The 20184-nt window shown below is 42.3% G+C and overlaps 1 protein-coding gene across 3 annotated transcripts in view; it reads left to right on the forward strand.

Annotated features, from left to right (window-relative positions):
* Positions 1–2581: 2581 nt before the first annotated feature.
* LOC144717888 (arf-GAP with SH3 domain, ANK repeat and PH domain-containing protein 2-like) overlaps positions 2582–20184 on the forward strand; it is a 52468-nt gene continuing 34865 nt past the window's right edge. For all 3 annotated transcript variants that reach the window (XM_078593637.1, XM_078593638.1, XM_078593639.1), the window contains exons 1-11: positions 2582–3200; positions 13259–13331; positions 14266–14411; positions 15020–15094; positions 15617–15666; positions 15792–15858; positions 16658–16743; positions 16922–16997; positions 17941–18027; positions 18577–18677; positions 19531–19600. In XM_078593637.1, the coding sequence (XP_078449763.1) occupies positions 3066–3200; positions 13259–13331; positions 14266–14411; positions 15020–15094; positions 15617–15666; positions 15792–15858; positions 16658–16743; positions 16922–16997; positions 17941–18027; positions 18577–18677; positions 19531–19600 (966 nt within the window). In that variant the 5' untranslated portion in view covers positions 2582–3065. The remainder of the gene's footprint in view (positions 3201–13258; positions 13332–14265; positions 14412–15019; positions 15095–15616; positions 15667–15791; positions 15859–16657; positions 16744–16921; positions 16998–17940; positions 18028–18576; positions 18678–19530; positions 19601–20184) is intronic.

Raw genomic sequence — 20184 nt, forward strand, 5'->3', positions numbered from 1 at the left:
ATAATATTTTTGTCCTAAAAAGTGTAAAATTTAGGAAACATTTTTTCACGAACATTAATTGTCACGCACAACGAGTCTGTGTGGAAAATGTCAGCTCGATTGGATCACGGGAAGTGGGTTAAAAAACGACCGAAAGATTTGCACGGTCGTAAGCAAGCAAGCAAGCGCGCAAGTGAACTTAATATAAAGGATTTAACAAGTAAACCCGTAAAAACAAAGTTTTTCACTATAAATCCTTTATATGCGTGGCGGCTAGAGTCTTCTCGTCCTCTGGCTTGAGATGGCTGCCACCTATGGGTCAGATGATTGTCTGCCAGTATTAAGCAATTTGTAATGAAATATTTAATTTGTTTTCCCTAAACAGTGTAAAATTTTGGAAAAAAATTTTCACGAAAATTAATTGTCACACACAACGAGTCTGTGTGGAAAATGTCAGCTCGATTGGATCACGGGAAGTGGGTTAAAAAACGAGCGAAAGATTTGCACGGTCCTAAGCAAGCAAGTGAACTTAATATAAAGGATTTAAAAATATATTCGCCTGTGGAGGACGCGGGGATCGATCCCGCGACCTTTGGCATGGGAAGCGAGGGCGCTACCAACTGCGCTACTCCGCCACGGCCCGTGGAGGTGTCACGCTCTGGGCTCCTACACTGTGACGTTCAGCCAAAGCCATGAATGAGTTGTATTTGAATAAATGTAAACTAATTTTTTTTTGCCTAAAAAGTGTACAATTTTAGAATTTTTTTTCACGAACATTACTTGTCTCGCACAACGAGTCTGTGTGGAAAATGTCAGCTCGATCGGATCACGGGAAGTGGGTTAAAAAACGACCGAAAGATTTGCACGGTCGTAAGCAAGCAAGCAAGCACGCAAGCACGCAAGCAAGCAAGTGAACTTAATATAAAGGATTTAAAAAGAGAATGAAGGCAAATATTTGTGTTAAAAGAAAAAAAATCGAGTTAAGATTAGCGCCTTCGATTAGCACGGTCGGCCACGTAACGCGCGAAATAAGTTCAACATACACATACCGTACTCTTAGTTTTTTTCGGTAAAGTCACGTAGGTAAAAAATTATAATGAAATAAAATAATTTTAAATGCTAAATAAATCAATTAAATCACGACGTTACAAAAATCAGGTATTCGAAACGTTGTGATTTAATTGATTTTTTTCATTATTTATTATTGATTTATACCAACGTGACTTTACCGAAAGAACCAAAGAGTATGGATTCCTGCAGTCACGAAAGCTTTGTCTATTTGTTTGTGTTTCTACCTTGCGATGGGACTTTGTCGGATGAACGTTGAGATTTGCAAGGGTGACCAATAAGGTCTGAATTGATCTGTAATATAAAGGTAGGGCACCGATACGGGGTTGACAGGTATGCACACAGACGTACCATATCACGATATATTGCATTTCCAAACTGACCAAACGATTATCGTGGATCTCGATATATCGTGGAATCGCCATATCGCAGCAACCCTCGTATTGCGCACGAGTGTTTGAACCACATTCCTGCGGAAGGAGCTGGTAGGAACGTTGGGTTGCTCGGTCAATGGCCAGGGTCAACGGCAGCGTGGTGTATTCCGCAAATATGCCCGACTGTGAGGGCGGGCACAAGCCGGCGTGAGTAGGTTAAACGTTGAGTTTTATAAGGGCACCACGGGGTGACCAGCCCCTCCCCACCCAGCGCCACCCCTCCCACCCGCTACCCAGCCCCACCCTCCCCACCCAGCCCTTCCCCACCCTCCCCACCCAGCCCCACCCTCCCCATGCAGCCCCTCCCCTCCCACCCCCCATCCAGCCCTACCCTCCCCACCCAGCCCCTCCCTCCCCACCCAGCCCCACCCCTCCCACCCCCCACCCAGCCCCACCCTCCCCACCCAGCCCTTCCCCACCCTCCCCTCCCCACCCACCCACCCAGTCCCTCCCTACCCACCCAGCCCCTCCCTGCACGACGGACGGAGGGACACAATAATCCCCTGTGGGCTTGTGTAACCAGGAGGTTCCTACCAGTATAAAGGGAAGGGCGAGATGACGTTCATCTTGGTGGGAGGGAGGGGGACGAGGGGGGAGGAGGGGGAGGAGGGGGACGAGGGGGGAGGAGGGGGAGGAGGAGAGGGGGCAGGAGGGGGGGGGGGAAGGGGAGAGGGGGTGGAGGGGGAGGAGGGATGGAGGGGGAGGAGGGGGACGAGGGGGGAGGAGGGGGAGGAGGGGGGAGGAGGAGGAGGAGGGGGGAGGAGGAGAGGGAGGAGGGGGGAGGAGGAGAGGGGGCAGGAGGGAGGGGAGGGGGAGCAGGGGAGAGGGGGTTGAGGGGAGGGGGTGGAGGGGGAGGAGGGGAATGTAGGGGGGGGGATGTAGGGGGAGGGATGGAGGGGAGAAGAGGGGGTGGAGGAGGGAGGGGAGGAGGGGGGGAGAGGGGGTGGAGGAGGGAGGGGAGGAGGGGAGGGGGAGAGGAGGGAGGGAGGGAGGGGAGGAGGGGAAAGGGGAGTAGAGGAGGGGCAGAGGAGGGAGGAAGGGGAGGAGGAAGGGGAGGAGTGAGAGGGCGTGGCCTTCGGGGGCAAGGAGGGGGTGGGGTCTTGCTGTCACTCTCGCCACTCCCACAACAGCGGTGGCGTCTCAACGCCCGAGTGCTGCTCTGAGCTCACGACGCCTGCACCCGCAACGCGCACACACACACACGTGCTGCGACTTACACACACACACGTGACACACGTGCTGCGACTTACACACACGTGACACACACGTGCTGCGACTTACACACACGTGACACACGTGACACTCACACGTGCTGCGACTTACACGCGCCGCTCGGGTTTATGGTAAACGTCAGCTTTAGTCCAACAACAACAACGACATCGTCAGTCTCGCCACCGGCAAGCCATGAGTAGCACTTAGACAACCGATCGTCGACCGGCTGTTCACACTGCGTCCGTCATACAAAACAAACAAATCGATAATAGTTTGAGCATTATCGGTAGCCCTGGCGTGGTTATAATCACCCGCAGCAAATCGTCATTTAGCGAGAGGCGACGGGGGTGGCTTCTGTTTGCTACAGCAGCAATGATGATGGACATGTTCAGTGTGGATGAATTCTTGGAGGAGTGTAGGGAGAATGGCACCAACTCCACCAACTCGTCGTCGACCTTTTCCTCCAAGATGAACGTCTACAAGAAGTCGTTTTCCAACATCGAAGAGGTGGGTCCTAAAAAAGTTTATCTTTTTTTTGTATAAACACAACGATTTCCTCCTCCTCTCCCCCCCCCCCCCCCAGTGTTACCTTGGTTGTTTTAATGTGAAGTCGTGTTTAGGTGGTGCCCGGGAGGGCTTCAGATCACTTTGTGACAACTGTGGTTCGTTACTGATGTTAGCCGCGAGTTTGGGTATCGAACTTGGGGGGAGGGTTTGGCGCTAATCACTAACAATCAATACGACCGCGCCACGCTATCGTATTTGATTGGGGGCAGACAAACACACAAACATAAACACAAACAGATAAACACAGACAAACAGACAAACATAAACACACAGACAAACACAAACACACACAGACAAACACAGACAAACACACAGATAAACACACAAACAAACACACAGACAAACACACAAACATAAACACAAACAGATAAACACAGACAAACAGACAAACATAAACACACACAGACAAACACAAACACAGACAAACACACAGATAAACACACAAACAAACACACACACAAACATAAACACACAGACAAACACAAACACAGACAAACACACAGATAAACACACAAACAAACACACACACAAACATAAACACACAGACAAACACAGACACAGACAAACACACAGATAAACACACAAACACACACACAAACATAAACACACAGACAAACACAGACAAACTCACAAACATAAACACACACAGACAAACACAGACACACACACAAACACACACAAACATAAACACACAGACAAACACAGACAAACACAAACAAACACACACACAGACAAACACACACAGACAAACACACACACACAAACACACACAAACATAAACACAGACAAACACATAGACACACACAAACAAACACACACACAAACACACACACAAACACACACACAAACACACACAGACAAACACACACAAACAAACACACACAAACAAACACAAACACACACACAAACACACACACAAATACACACACACACACAAACACACACACACAAACAAACACAACAACAACAACAACATCGTCAGCATGTATGATGCACAAGTCGTGCAACGTGTTTAAACTCCGCGTCCGATTGCCAAACAGTGTCAACTCGCCCTGACAGCTTCGTCGTTTGGAAAACGGGAAAAGCCACTTTTTTTTCTCTCTTCGTGTCTTGAAGCTTTGGCAGCACAAGAAGGCTTATTGTTGTTGTTGTTCCTCGTTCTAACGCCATAGTCTCTTCCCCTTATCCCACCACCACCAGATGCCGTATTCACAGTTGAATTAAACAATTGGGGAGTCTTCCCCAGTCAGCCGTGTTCACTCACGACCCCGTCAGAGTCAGAGACCGATTGACTGCCTTGCTTTGCCTGCCTTGCCTGCCTTGCCTTGCCAGTCACCTGCCTCTCTCTGTGTGTGTGTGAGTGACTTGTTGCAGTGTTCTGTTAAACGCAGGCAGATTCACAGCCGCCTCTGCATCACAAGGGGGACGAGAGCCAGTCAGTGGTGGTGGTGGTGCGATTTGTGGACCTGCAACACAAAAACTGCGGATCGAATTCGTAAACCCATCAGAGACACGTTGAGATACACACACAGAGATGCATAGACCGAGAAAAAGGCCCATCGAGATATAGGAAGGTATAGCTACAGTACACAGACACCCAATAGAAATGCAGAGACATATACAGATAGTCTTCGAGTTACGATGATTCGACTTACGATATTTCGATCTTACGATGGCAGTTAAGTTAAGTTGTCTCGGTGTTCAATGCATGTTAAAAGTTTTTTTTTCTATAGCAGATAGGATTGTTTCCTGAAAAAACTTGCTATTAAATTGCAGTTCATATCGGTAGGCTAAGAATTTACCTTGTTTTTTTTACTTTACACTTTACTGTGCAATACAGTATGGTAATTAGTAAATACATACAGTATATAGTTTATACACTAAACTATAAACGATATATACTGTACAGTATATATAGTTTATACAGTAAACTATATATACTGTAAATTGCTCTGTTTTGCTAAATTATCACCATTCTTTAAGACTCCTGGGTAGGCTAGGCCATCTTAGACTTACGTTATTTTTGACTTACGATGGGGTCGTCGAAACGCATCTCCATCGTAAATAGAGGACTACCTGTACATTGATACACATAGAGATTTCGAGAACCATCGAGACCCATACCGATACTTTAAAGACAGGCCACATGAGTCCGATCGTGGCCTTGGCAACCCAAAGTGGACCATTTAGTAAACCGTTGTGGTCTGTGCTCATTCAACAGACGAGGAATTGTCAAATCGACACCAACTCACTCCTGGGCTAGCAGATCAAGACCATTTGGCGCCGAGCTCGTGAATACACTGCCATCATCACACAAAAGAATAGAATCGTGTCCCGTTGAGTTGAGGATTGTATAGTTTTGTAGTGCGAGATATTTCAGTGTATCCAGGATTATGAGATGCACTCTTTCCCCCCGTGATTTAAAGCAGAGTTGGGAGATGCATCTGATAATCCAGTAGATGTGAGTGTGTGTTATATTGATTGACACTGGGCACAGGTTTGGGGGGTACGTTTTCCTTTCTTAGATGTCTTATAATCCATGGAATAGGATTGTATACAAATCTTGAGTCACTTTATTGGCATCGTTTGATACGTGTGGTGGCAAGTTGCTGTTTTGATGTTAGCTCATGGATTTAATTTTAATTGTGTGCGGTACACACCTTTGTGTCATATATATATGCCTCGGGGTGTAACCAACCCATCTAATGGCATTGACGAACTGGGAGGCACTTTAAAGTCATTGTTTTTCAGGTTCTTACAATTCCCTCCCATTGTAGCTGATGCCAGTTAGTGAGTAGGTTTGAGTGGTAAACTGTCTTGGACGTCAATGAGTTACTGCCAATGGAGCACTATAGTTATCTTAGGGAATTAATAGTTAATCTGTAAACAATTAATGGAGTAAACATACACAAACAGTATACCAACACTACTTAAAGCCAGGACCACAGCAAATTAGCACACCTGACGTTTTTCCATTTGATTACTTGACAAAAAATACATGCACATTGTCCTGATAATGCACTTTGCAGAAAGCCTACACTATTGGCTAAGTGGCCCAATCTCTATTATGTCGTTTCAGTGTCTCCATTCCCGTAGCTGAAAGGACAGCAGTTTCCAATGAACAATGATCTTGAGCCAGATTGTAAATGTGTATTGTGTGTACAGTGCATTATCCAGGCATGCGGATGTGTGTGCGAAATTATTTAAACGTGTGATTGTAGAAGCGTAGGTGGAAAAGGTGCACGTGAAAAAAAAGTGCTGTCAGTGGACACGAAAATATAAGAGACACATTAATAACGTCCATTTCGATGGCCAAGTTCACCCGTTTAAAATTGAGGTTTAATACGGTCTCGAACCCACTTTAAATTACTGAAATAACACTGAAATAATTTAAAGTTCTGCATTTCGAGGGGTGGGAAAATATGAAGCGAATACACACTGTATGACCAAATAAATAAATAACCAACCAACGTGTTGCTTACATGTACAAAAAGATAACCGACCACATTCCCAGCTACCTCTGTGATTACAGTTACACGGCCATGTGAAAGGCAGTGATAAAACTACTGCCCTTAACACAGAGGCTCGCAATCGGCAAGAGAGATCTGGTGTTCGGTATTTATTTCTGCCATGCAAGTCATATGTGTCAGTGGTGAGTGATAAAGTAATATTTGTCAGTGATAAATAATACTCTCATTCACTCCCATAGTGCAAAAATAATGATAATCACAAATAGTCGTTCTGTGACCACTCAAATTAATCGTATTGTATGTTCTCACCTGCTTCTGATTAAGTATAATGGTGTACAGTATTGGTGAATCGGAGATGACTCAAAATTGCTAAAATTACGAATTAAGAATGAGTACCTGAATAAATTCAACTATTTATATTTTACCAGGTAAGGCCCACTGAGCTATAGCTCTTTTTTTAGAAGCGATCTGGCCACAACATGATATCTCAACGAAGTGGTTTATTATGTGGACATTTCTAGGAGCCAAATAGTCTAAAATCGTGTTCTAAATGTGGAGGAGAAAACGAGCACCCAGAGAAAAATCCATGCAACCACGGGGAGAACAAACTCCAAATATACAGGCGTCGGGGTTGTGATCAAACCCACGACCTCCTGAATACCATTCGAGGTAGTTAACATATTGCCACCATGGCGCCTAATAAGGCTACTTGAGGCCAATACTTCGAGAACATCCATGTGACCCTCAATGACAAGGCTCTACCAATCAAATTAACCTTTATCTTCAACTGATTAATTAGAGATGACAACATCCTCCTTCTAATGTCCCATGGGGATGAACTGCAGAACATTTTGGAAGAATGTAATACAGTGGAGAAAGCTGTAAGGTTTGGCAAAACAAAGTTGATATACGAGTTTGATTAGGTCATCTGAAAGAGGGATAGACTTAGAAAGCACAGCAGAATAAATATATCTAGTATGTCTAATGAAAGCTGTCAGTGTATTGTTAAATATTATTTGATTATTTTGTTGCCATCAGTGTTTGGGTTGTCAATTTTTCCATGATTTCACTATTAACATGAAAAAAGTAACAACCACTGCATGGGCATTCTCTCTAGTCCGCATTGATAGTGGCATTAGCTAATGCAGCTTAATTTTCTTTATTTTATTTTTTTGTCCAGCCAATGATTTGTATCTGAATCGCATTAATAAGTGATTGGAGTGAATGTTGCTCACCATGTATAAAATAACACATTGGGCTGAGCTAGCTTAGCATACATCAGCTGCATAACATTGTAGTATCTTTGAGGTTTGTATAACGATATAATTTGTCAGACAGGTTTTATTTCTTTATTATTTATTGCAATGAATAATGCGATCCAATTTCTTACTTCCTGAGTACCCACTGCTCGGACCATGCAAGGGCATTTACTGTAGTTATTCACAGTGTGGTCTGAGAAGGCCTAAGGAAGTGTGGTTCACCACTGGAAACAGTTACTTTTGCTACCTACTTGCCTTGCTAGCAGGCAGTCTTACTGCACCTTCTCTTGTAAACCGATGAAAAAAATTTGTGCTGTTTGAAAGTTGGCACATTGCATTCCCGCTTGTCAAATTGCCGTGTTGTTAACTTAATTTATATTGTGTTAACATGTTGTTATGAATAAGCCTAACCTACGGTTACTATTATTATAATATCATACGAGATACTGTTAAGCCCTCGTGTTTGTATGAGTTCGCATTAAGATATGGTAATTAGACGACAGCAGATTGCAAATTTCTTAGACGTCTTCTTTTTGAAGGTTTGAGCGTCGGTTTATTTGGCAATTATAAACCCTATATTGACGTTAAATTTAGATTTATGTGGAGGTTCTTTTATTTAAGTGTGGCATTTTATGATTATGTATTGTGTTTAAAATATATTGATTATGGTCCTTACAATGCTATAATTTCACATCAAGCTTCAGATGTGTCTGCAATGTAGGAAACAAGATATCTATTTCCCACATTTAGTGGGGCTTCTCTCGAAAATATCTTGGGGTCTTTGTCAACCTTTCGAATCAGAGGGCATGTTGTGGCAGATATGGGATTTTAACAGTGAACCTATGTATATCCTCTTCCACTTGGGTAACAAAGACCACCGTGCTATCTTGCTGACCCATAAATCATACGAACTACCTTGTACATTATTTTAAATACGCCTTAAAATAAAAAAATGACATTGCAACATTGTGTCCACTCCACCAGTCCTTCATATGCAAGTTTACCACTTTGATTTTAACCATGTCTGTCTAGGCCTGCCTCTTGGTGTCTGTCCTAGTACTTCCATATCTTATGGTCTGAGTTTACTGTAATTTTATGAGAAATCCTGGCCATCTGAGTTGACTTTCCACAGTTGGGTGGGAGGCACTCCTGTAATGTTTTCGTTGATCTCTTTATTTCAAACCCCCATGCAGTCATATGGTCCATGAGAATGATCTTGCAATCCAATTGAAACATGATATATGTTAATAGCTTAGTTAATGGAAATGTATTTGTATATACCATATTTTTATTATCATGCATGTTGAATAATGTATACAGAAGATGTATTTTACCAATCCAGGCATTAAATATTTATCAAACATGACCATACACATCTGAGCTCTGCTATAAATAGGTAGGGCATGGTTAACATTCTTGTACAACCTCAGTCAGCTGGTGACTTTTTTCAGCTTGCTGGTGGCATTTGGTTCTGTGCTCATGAGTTTAGTGACATAGCAATCAAGCGTTGCTGGGAGTGGTTCTGCTTTGTTGGCCATAAATGTTCTGAAGACATCACGTACCAATTGCACAGATTAATACCTTGCTCATATCACGCGTTGCGCCGACATTTCACCAACCCATTAGGTTTTTGGAAGAGTAATTTGGTATTCTTGGATCTTTCGGTAAAGTCACGTAGAAGGGAAATAATAAAATAATAAAAATAAAGACGCTTTTGATAGCTCTGTTCTTCACCTCATGAGGACGGCTGCTTGTGTTGTGGCCGAAACGTCGTGAGAATTGTATTGTGTTTTATTTTTATTATTTGATTATTTCCCTTCTACGTGACTTTACCGAAAGATCCAAGAATATGAATCCCTGCAGTTACGAAAGCATTAAATCGAAAAGTAATTTGGTAGTTGTGGAATGTTTGACTCCACGTAGGAACGTCACAGCCAAAACACGATATTGGAGCAGTGATTGGGTTTCCAAAAATATACCTTCTCATTTTAGCTTGTGGGTCTTATTTGATGCATTTGCTCATGCTGCCATGCATCTCCTATTACTCATTCCTGTTACCCTGCAATAGAACGCATAGCTTTTTCCAGTACTGTTCTGCATGTAAACTCAAGTGGTAGAGCAATGAATACATTTTCAACTATAGCATCGCAACTGTATAACTTTTGCAAACCTTGGTATGGCTCGTGTTAATTATACTATAATTCAGAGCTGGGCTATCTGACTATTTAAGTCATTGATTGCACTGCCGATTATTGAATCGATTACTCGACAAATTGCTCATCACCAAAAAGTTACGAAAATTCATCTCATCAATCTCATGCCTGCTCTCACGTGTGCCGCTGGGTGGGAAGTTATGGGCGGAGCATGGTGACGTCATGTGCTTGATCATCCCAGTGGCCCAAGTTCAGTAATTGACCATAAAAAGAGTCTTGGATTTTAATCTTTGGGCCATTAAATCTACAGGGTGGTCCAGATGGCCTGTGATCCCCAATTTAATTATCTAAAATTTTATATTTTTAAAGTGAGGTTTATTTAAAACAGAAATTAATTTTACAAAGAAAAAGCACAATTGTTAGGGGTGAATTAATTTGGGGTCACAAGACGTCTGTACCACCCTCTAAATTAACGATTAATCGTGCGATCTCTAACTCTAATGTAATACTGTCCTGTCTAGTTGAAACTACTTTGTTAGTAACATATGCCGTAGTTTGATAGTGACGGAAGGGCGCGAGAGAGTTGTATGCAAATATGAACTGTAGTTTTTGCATAACGTGTTAAGATCATAAGATATTTATTGTCAAGCTGTGGGGGGTTTTGGCTTGCCTGCATCAGCTGCAGTGATGTCTGATAGTGGCTAATAGCAGTGAGCAACGGTAACATAAATACGTTGTCTTAAACGTCTCATATGAAGCATGTGAATGTGTCCGTCGCTTAAAATCGTGGTCACTGCTGAATAGGGTGTATTACCAACGCGTTGTCTGCCAAAGGTGAAACTTCTGAGTTGCCACTTTGGTAAGGAATCTGAAATTTCTGCATGTGCGAGAATGTATTGGGTGTGTGCGAGAATGTATTGGGTGTGTGCGAGAATGTGTACACACTGCGGCCATTTCAGATCTGCACACTTGAGCATTGTGCGTGGGTGATCATAGCGACCAAATTCCTCCGGCATCTCGTTTTTGGGAAAGCTTTTGAGGCAGGCTTCTGCCGTTGTCCAACACGTTTGCAATTGCAACCACCGCACATACGGACACTGCCCGATGTCTCTCTCTGGGCCAGTGCACTCTGATTACAGAGGGTCGTGCTGGTTTATCTGTGCCCTAACCAAGGCTGTTTCCTTGCTCCACACCTCGGCGTGTTCGACCGACAGAGAGGGCACGTGGGAGATAGTGAGTGCTGCTTTGGTTCACTTGCTGCACACGGAAGGGCAGGGATTGAGAAAATGTGTCAGGGGCCCTAAATAATGGCAGGGTGTGTAGGGCATGTGACTGCATGTCTCATATGCCAAAGCTAGCTTAGGTGACTCAAAAGGCATGTGCTTAGACTGGTTGTGCTTTGCTGGCATGGGTTACTGCAGCATCATCAGCCTTGGTATATACGCAAAGGATATATATGTTTCAAAAATGTTTCAAAAATGTTACCTTGTGTGTGGCATGTTCTTAGTGAGTTTTTTTTAAAAATTCTGAACTTCATACCGCACTGGGGAAAAAAAACTGTCCACAAGTCCATTCTAACTGGAAAGGAAATTATCCTTGTGATGTGTGTGCATTGTGTAATTGTGTGTAATGCTGTTGTGGGAGCATGGGAGTAACTGTGACAACACCTTTTGGCTGCTGCAGCTTCTGTGATTGAAAATATTCAAAATGTTTAAAATATATTTCGTGGAAATGTTTTTCTTCGGAATGCAAACAGCCTTTAGATACAAAGTAGTGTACTGCACTGCTCTCACTGATATTAATGTTAAATGTAACTAAATCAGTCGTTTCAGTCTTTTTGGTATGATGGCCCCCCAATGAACACCACTGCTCCCCCCCCACACCAAGATACTGAGGCTACAATACGTAAAATTATCACGTGTCCACGACTAGCGAACGTCGTGTTAGTAAGGTATTTATTTCATACGCTTGGTTCTTTCAGTAAAGTCACGTAGAAGGGAAATAATAAAATAATAAAAATATCAAACATTGTTTTAAGGAAAAATAAATAAAAATAAATAAAAAACATTGTTTTATAAATAAATGTTTTCCCTTTTACGTGATTTTACCGAAAGAACCAAGAATATGAATCCCTGCAGTCACGGAAGCTTTAAATCAAAATGTATTTGTTTCATGTTGTGTTTTAGTGTGTTTTGTGCTAGTAAGGCATTTATTATCGTGTGTGTTTTCATCGCAACGTGGCATTTACATTCCCAACGCATATTTGACATTTCTCCTGCACAATATCCATGCTGCAGGCTGTGTCTCTCCTGAAGGCTGGTTGGCGGGGGGGGGCTCGTTGCTAGCAAACTAAAACTCACGTGAAAAAGATGTAGAATTTCCCCGAGTTTACTTTACATTTAAAATAACAATAACGCTTAAAATCAAGATACTAAAACTACATCTATCTCTTTGGTCCTTTCGGTAAAGCCACGTAGAAAGAAAAAATAAATTAAATAATAGCGTACGACGTTTAGATTGCAACACAAGCAATCATCATCAGGTACAAATGAAAGAGAAAACAAACCTATGTAGGCTTAAAAATATAATGCTATACAACACAGAGAGTTGGCTAACATATGATGATTGCTTGTGTTGCAATCGAAGCGTCGTATGCTATTATTTAATTACTATTTTCTTTGTACGTGACTTTACCGAAAGAAGCAAAGAGTAATTCCTGCAGTCACGAAAGCTCCAAATCAAGTTTACATCCATCTCGTCTTGCACTACGTGCAAAACTAAAGTAGGTAACTAATACGCATGTATTGCACTCGTCCGGTAATTAAAATTGAGCACAACGAGTTCAGACGTGATGCGAGTACTGGCACTGCCATGCAATCTCCTTTGTGCAGCCATCACACTTCCCTGTTAAGTCCTGGAGGGTTTAATTAATCTCATATTATCTGCCAACATAGGCCACGTGCTTGTTAATTCAATGTTGTCCGTAGAGTAATTAGAGCAAGTGTGCGCATTGTTGCGAAAAGGCAGTAGCCGGGGATATCACATCCATTTTGAATAAACAGCAGCATGATTTATTGATTGATTGCTCCCTAACCTAATGTCAAATGTCTCCTCAGGCGCTGGAAACCGATCGTGGGTGCTTGCAGAAGATGAAGAAATACGTGAAGACTATGTGCACCTCAGGACAAAGTACTCAACACAATTATAGAGGATTGCTTCATTACAATTATAATCAGAGCATAGTTATTTTTTTTTTCTAATTTTCTTGTTGTGGATTTCACACCTGATGATGATTGTTTGTGTTGCGGTCGAAACGTCGTGAGAATTTTATTGTTTTATATATTTTTTATTTTATTATTTCCCTTCTACGTGACTTTACCGAAAGAACCAAGAATATATATTTCCAAAACAGATGACTGCTATATCACTGGTATACTAGTGCGTAGTGGTATTCAGCTGACTGTCAGTATGCACGTGACTGAACATATGTTAACGTTGTAAGGTTACACATTATTACTCTAACTAAATGCACGCCATGGTGTGTATGCATGTGGAAATATTAGCGAATTGAAATAGTTTTCCTATTTAATTGAGCATGGGGTACACAGATCAGCTGCTGTTTATAGCCCTGATCCAGTGGTTCAATTTCCACATTCCTAAATATGTTCCCTCTTTTATTTATCCCACGGGAATGATCAGCTTTAGTCAACCCGCAACCAGGATTTGAACTCACAATCAATCTGATTGTGTGCTGCTCACTCTGCCGGCTCAGGCTTTACTTTTTACCGTGTTGATGAATACTGTAGTGCAATGTTTCAATAAGCAAAACCCTCATTTACTTCGAATTAAAACCACTTAAAAAATGTAAGCAGTAATAATAATGATTCTGCAATTTAAAATCACTATCCCATCATACAACTAGTTTGAACGACTCCAGAGGCATGTAGGGCTGATCAGGATTTGAACCCACAACCTTCCTACTTTGAGCAGCACGCTCCATGTATCACGTTGCCATCTGGCCGGATTGTGCAAATGTACAGTTCTACCTTAATAATTTTTATATTAAAGAGACCAACATGGGTTCATATGTTGTGAACCTTGCTGTGCGCGCATTGCCTTTCAGCATACGTTGAAAACGAGGAGCTCTTTTCCAATTACCTGGAGAAGTTTGGAAACAACTATTTGGAGAGGGAAGAACCACACCTGGCCACTGCTTTCCTCAAATTTTCCGTCTACACAAAGGAGCTGTCGTCGCATCTGAAGAGCATGGTACCCGCTTGCCGAGCACATTTTAATAAAATCTGGGTGGAACCACAAGTGCAGTTCATGTGGAAACGCCCAATACGAAACATGGCATCATCACATGTCGCGTGGTTCTGTGATGACTATTGCTGCCCTGTGCACAGGTGTAGTACAGTAACAATGAAACAGTTTTATTACCAAACACCGCTTCCGTTTTTTTGCTTAGGGAACTATTACTTGGAATGAAAATTACGTTGATACATTGTCGAGCGAATGTTTATGTACGGCCCATTGCTTTTTTTTTTTTCCTCTGCTGGATCAGGACCCTATGGGCCATGAGGGATAATATGACCATGCTTTACCAACATGGTCAGTGCATGTTGGTGGAGGTGCTTGGAGTGCTGAACAACATTCGTTTTTTATTGCACTGCTCTCTACTTCCCACAACGCCTACAATATAGTGCATCGTAGTCTCCCATCCAAGCGCTATCCAGAGCACAAGCCTGCTTGTCTTCCAAGATCTGATGAGATCGGTTGAATTCCGGGTGATTTGCTCACATGCGAATATTCATGTGCATACAAAATCGCTATTCGGTCCAAGTTAAACTCGTATTTTTTTTTCATCTTGATTTCAGAACCGACAAGTAAACAATGTCATTGTGTTCTCCTTGGATACTCTTCTCAAAGGTGACTTGAAGGAAGTCAAGGGGGTGAGTGATCTTGAATGTAACCTTACACACAGTGGTATTGTCCTACTCGACATCTGCCAAAGAGAGTTTCGTGTCTCATCGGATTCTTCCAGTCTAGATAAACATTCTCATGATACTCACGAGAGATTTAGCAGTCTTTTTAAATACGTGGTCACAACCAGGTTAGTGTCTAACTGTGTTGTTGGCTGACTGGTTTGCATGACATTATGTTTGTAAGGTCTGTGTTTTCTTACATGCAGTTTGCCGTTGTCTATGTGCTATGTACGTGGTGTCCCCCTGTGTGTTCCCTCGCTGTGTGTTTCACCCCATTTCCACCTGATGATGAGCGCTTGTGTTGCGTTCGAAACGTCGTGATTTATTTTAATTTAATTTATTTAAATTTCATTTTATTTCTACACACGTGACTTTACCGAAAAAACCAATGAGTATAATTTCTGCAGTTACGAAAGCTTAAATCCTAGATTATTCTCATGATAGATGCTTCACACTGAAAACGATGCCCTGTATATTTCTTATTTACAGGACCTTAAAAAATCATTTGACAAAACGTGGAAGGACTATGAAACCAAAATGTGAGTTAAGCGAGTTACATTTTTTCCATACCCACGATACGTTTAACTGTTGAAAAGAAAACGAAGGTCTCCTGAAATCGTGGCCCCCCTGAGTGACGTGTTCTTTTGTTGTGACACACCCCAAGGTCCAAAACAGAGAAGGAAGAGGACATGGAGCGTGAGCGGAAAGCTGTGCAGCTGCAGATGTGCGAGGTGGGTCGTTTGTCTACCTCTGATAAGAATTCTCCACCCACAAAGTGGCAGCGACGCAAGACTGTGTGTTGAGCAATGGGGACCACAGCTGTTGAGTTGCCTGCCCAAGAGGATGTGTGCTGTTATCACATGAGCCATTTCTGTCCTCTGGACAATTTTTTCAACAGAACTGGTCTGTCGGTTATAATGTTTTTTTTTTATCACGGATGCTGAGTATATATATGGCGAACTTCTTTTGCACTGTACATAGACCAACAATGCTTATCGGAGTACGAGTCGAAAGGCCTAAATTGCCAAGCAGCCAGCAATGAACGGCACTTTTGAAAGACAGAAGGTTGTAGGATGTTTCTTGAATTGTGCAAGATTAAGAACTCGGGTGAAAGAGAAGATAGGGGGGAATTCCAAAGTGGAGAAGTTCCAGATTGTATGTTGACCTCTGTGGTCTGGTGGTAGAACATTATGGGTGAGAGTGCATTCGGTCTGCTAGATTGGATCCTCAGCATGGTAGGAAGAATCAACGAGTGAACTGTAACAATGATAGAAGCAACGGTAGAGTAACAATGCAGCGGCTGGCCGATGGTATGGTGACTGTTGCACATGAATATATGTGTCCCTGTCATAAGAACATAGAATGGCCACCGCTAGCTTAGAACTCCCCACTGGAGATGAACGCAACGCAGCCTTTATGCGTGGGAATGCTGATGTTGATTATTGCCCGATTGTTTTAGAAATCAAGTGGATTTCAAATGACAACCGCGTCATTTTTCATTCTTCATTAATGTGATGTTGTTTCCCACAGTATCTGATCAAAGTGAATGAGATTCAATCCAAGAAAGGGGCCGATTTTCTTCAGCATTTGATCAAACTCTACCACACTCATTCCAGGTGCCTTTTTGGATTGGTTATATTTTTAAGCGCAGTTTTCCACATTTACACTATATATACACGGAGATGTTACTAAACACAGAATACCCACGATTACTGTTGTTTTTTATGCATTTTTTTCTCGCTCATGAATTCGTGTATGATGCTTTGTGTGAAGTTTACGATTTGTTGTCGACAGTTTTTTCCAGGACAGTTTAAAAATAGTTGAGAGTCTGAAAGGCTCAGTTGAAGACCTCACTGCAGAACTAACAAATGTAAGTGGCTCATGAAACAAAACATGGAAGTTGTAATGCGAGTAGGCCAAGACGTCCTATGCACGTCGCTTTTACTTTCAGTTAGGAGTGGAACTCTCCCCCCACCCCCCCTCCCACTGTGCAAAACTTCCCTAACCACAATTTTTTGTTCTTGCATAAACGTGTGGGTGTGTTTTGACATCCGAGTCTCTGCACATTGAACCATTACATTCTATCACCCTTTGCCATGTTACCAATGTATTTATGTAATACATGTATAGAATGTGTATTTATTATGTACAGCACTTTGTGAATCCACTGCTGGGTAAAGGCCCTCGCCATGCCTTGTCTGTTAGGTGTTGGTGAAGAGGGGTGTGGATGGGAAGCCGGTAGCGAAAGTTATTGCGCTGCGCTACGAACTCGGCGACCCGAGTTCGATTCCCATTCACCGCCACCACCAGTGATGATTATCTGAAACGGTGCTGGTCCTCCCCTAGGTTGACTCAGCCTCAAATGAGCACCTTGCGGTTTGAAACCCGAAGGCGTATGTACTATGCTAGTTGTAATCATACAACAACAAGATAAAGGAGGTCATGATTTCGATCTTGTTTCCCTGTAGTCACGTGTATTTTTTTCCGTGTACTCTGGTTTTTCCCTCCACTTTTAGAAACGTGTGTGTGGAGTATTTGGCTGCTATAATTTTCCACGTGAAAAGCCCCTTTGGTTGAGCTATTATTTTGTTGCTTTATAGCTCAGTGGGCCTTACCTGGTACTTTTTTTTTATTAGTTTCGTTTAGTAGTTTTGTTGAGTACCAAGGACATGCATTCCCTCGGCCAGGTAAAATAGCACACAGCCTGAGATGAGGACCAGGCCTATTATAAGAGCTCATTTCAAAAACGCTCATTCACAGTGTTGGTGGAATGCGCAGCTGTTGCATAAATTGTTCCCTTGTTGCTGTTCCAGATCAAGCAGGCGCAAGATGATGAGCGTAAGAAACTGTGTGCCATGAAGGACAAGTTGAAGGATTCTCTTCAAGTGGAGAGCAAGGAGGTTGGAAAGAATTTCTTTGTAATCTCAACAACAGTGTTTGTGTCAGTTATGAAGGTGTACGTTTCAGCTGACTGTTAGATCCAGCTAAATATGGTGCTTACAGTATCTTTAAATCTTCTGAAAGATTTGATTGTAATATGCATTGATAGTACGGATGCATTTCGGATAAAGAATCGTCGTAATTTTCTTATTTTGAAGGGAAAGGATGGATTGTTTTCGGATTGTTTACATTGTCATATATTTATGCCTTCGTGACTATAAAAGTGACATTACTCTGCCACGCAACACAATGTTTGGCAGGAATACAGCAGAAGTGACATCATAGTGACATCTCTTCCGGTTTTCAGGTCAATCTGAAACTAAAAATTACCATTTGGATCTTCCAAAATCTTGTGTCTTGTGCTTGATTCTATGATTTTTTTCAGATTGGTCTTAAAACCTGGAGCACATCCGTAAATGATTTAAGTTTCACGTAATATGAAAACCATTTTACGAAGAAAACTGTCCAAATGACCTCCACCACTCTGTCTTATTTGCCTCTATGCTCAGGATGCTGGAAAGCTGCAGGCGGTCTACAGCCTGCATCAGCTGCAGGGAAACAAAACTCATGGCAATGAAAAGAGTGGACACCTTCTGAAGAAGAGTGATGGGTAATTGTTCATTGTGGAACACGATCGTAATTTTACAACCCACTGTTTTGATGATGACCTCAGGGGTTTTTCTTTGGGGTTTTCTTTGAGCGTGCTTTATAATGCTGATCAGTGTGGATTGTTGAAGGGGGAGGGGCAAGGCTGGTATGGATACCACTCAATAGGCATGTGTGTCTCGAAAGACATTTATTTTGCGCCTTACGAGGTCAGCTGTGGGTTTTGCAGCGCCTAGAATGACTTGGTAGGCCAATCTTTGAGTGGCAATCCTTGCCACAGCAATTGCAAGTGAATGCGGTGGCAGCTCCAGAGGTTCATCTTCTTGGTTCTTTCGGTAAAGTCACGTAGAAGGGAAATAATTAAATAAAAAAATAAAACATAATAAAATAATTCTCACGACGTTTCGGCCACAACGCAAGCAGCCGTCCTCAGGTGAAGAACAGGTCTGTCGGAAAGACAGCGTGTGAATGGGCACCACCAGGCTTGGCAGCGTATATTTAAGCTGGGTTGGAGGGGGTGTTTGTTGCTTTTTCTTTACGTCGCTCCCTCTTGGTCTGATGTTATCAGTGGCTAGGGAATCGAGCTCGGGTTGCCTGGATCATAGTATCGTACACGAACAACCGTACCATCGCTCCATCCTCTTACGTAATGCGCATCTTAAAAATGAATTCCGTTTATAATGCGGATTCACATTATCTGCCTCAACTGCGCTATGCTAGCTGGTGATTCCACACTAGCGTATTGTTGAGTGTATCTTGGGAATGATAAAAATGTGTTTTAATTAAAAAGCATCCTGTTAAATGTATTTACTTTGTGCCGTTGCTTCGTATCATTTATGTTTTTTTTCTTTCTCTAGAATACGGAAAGTGTGGCAGAAGAGAAAATGTGATGTCAGAAATGGATTTTTGCTCATATACCATGGAGTGGTGAGTGTAGTTTTCCCCATACATTGTGATACACTTGTACGGGAAGTTATACATGCAATTATGTATGTTGCATGATGTAAAACTCCTCTTATTTGCTTTGCTCTGAGAGCTCTATTGGTGGATCTTATGGTTTGTGCTTATCCATTCATTTTACTCCTTATAGCCACACTATGAAGCATAAATAAACTTCGAAAATACGATTGCTTTTCCACCACTTGCTGGTTCCCGCCCCTATACTGGGTATCTGTAAAAAAGAGCTGCATAGCTCACCAGATTTCTCCATGACAAATAAAGATTCTGATAAGATGATACATGACGTGCAATTGGGAGACCAAAATATGTGTTGATTTGGGTTGGTTCAAACCCACAAATAAGCGCAGATGATACAGAATATGTCACCAATTTCTGGGTGATTCTGCTGAGTTGCGGGAAACCCTTGACAAAGTGGAAGGATTTGGCATTTTAATCTTATGAGTGGAAGCCACCAATTTGGATGATGTTCGTCACAGCCCGGATGTTTGGGACACAATCCACTGATAAAACTCGGATTATATCAATTAATTTGCCTTTACTCTTGTTTTCTT

Source organism: Lampetra planeri, chromosome 4 (assembly GCF_965212315.1).
Source record: "Lampetra planeri chromosome 4, kcLamPlan1.2.h2, whole genome shotgun sequence".
NCBI lineage: Eukaryota > Metazoa > Chordata > Hyperoartia > Petromyzontiformes > Petromyzontidae > Lampetra > Lampetra planeri.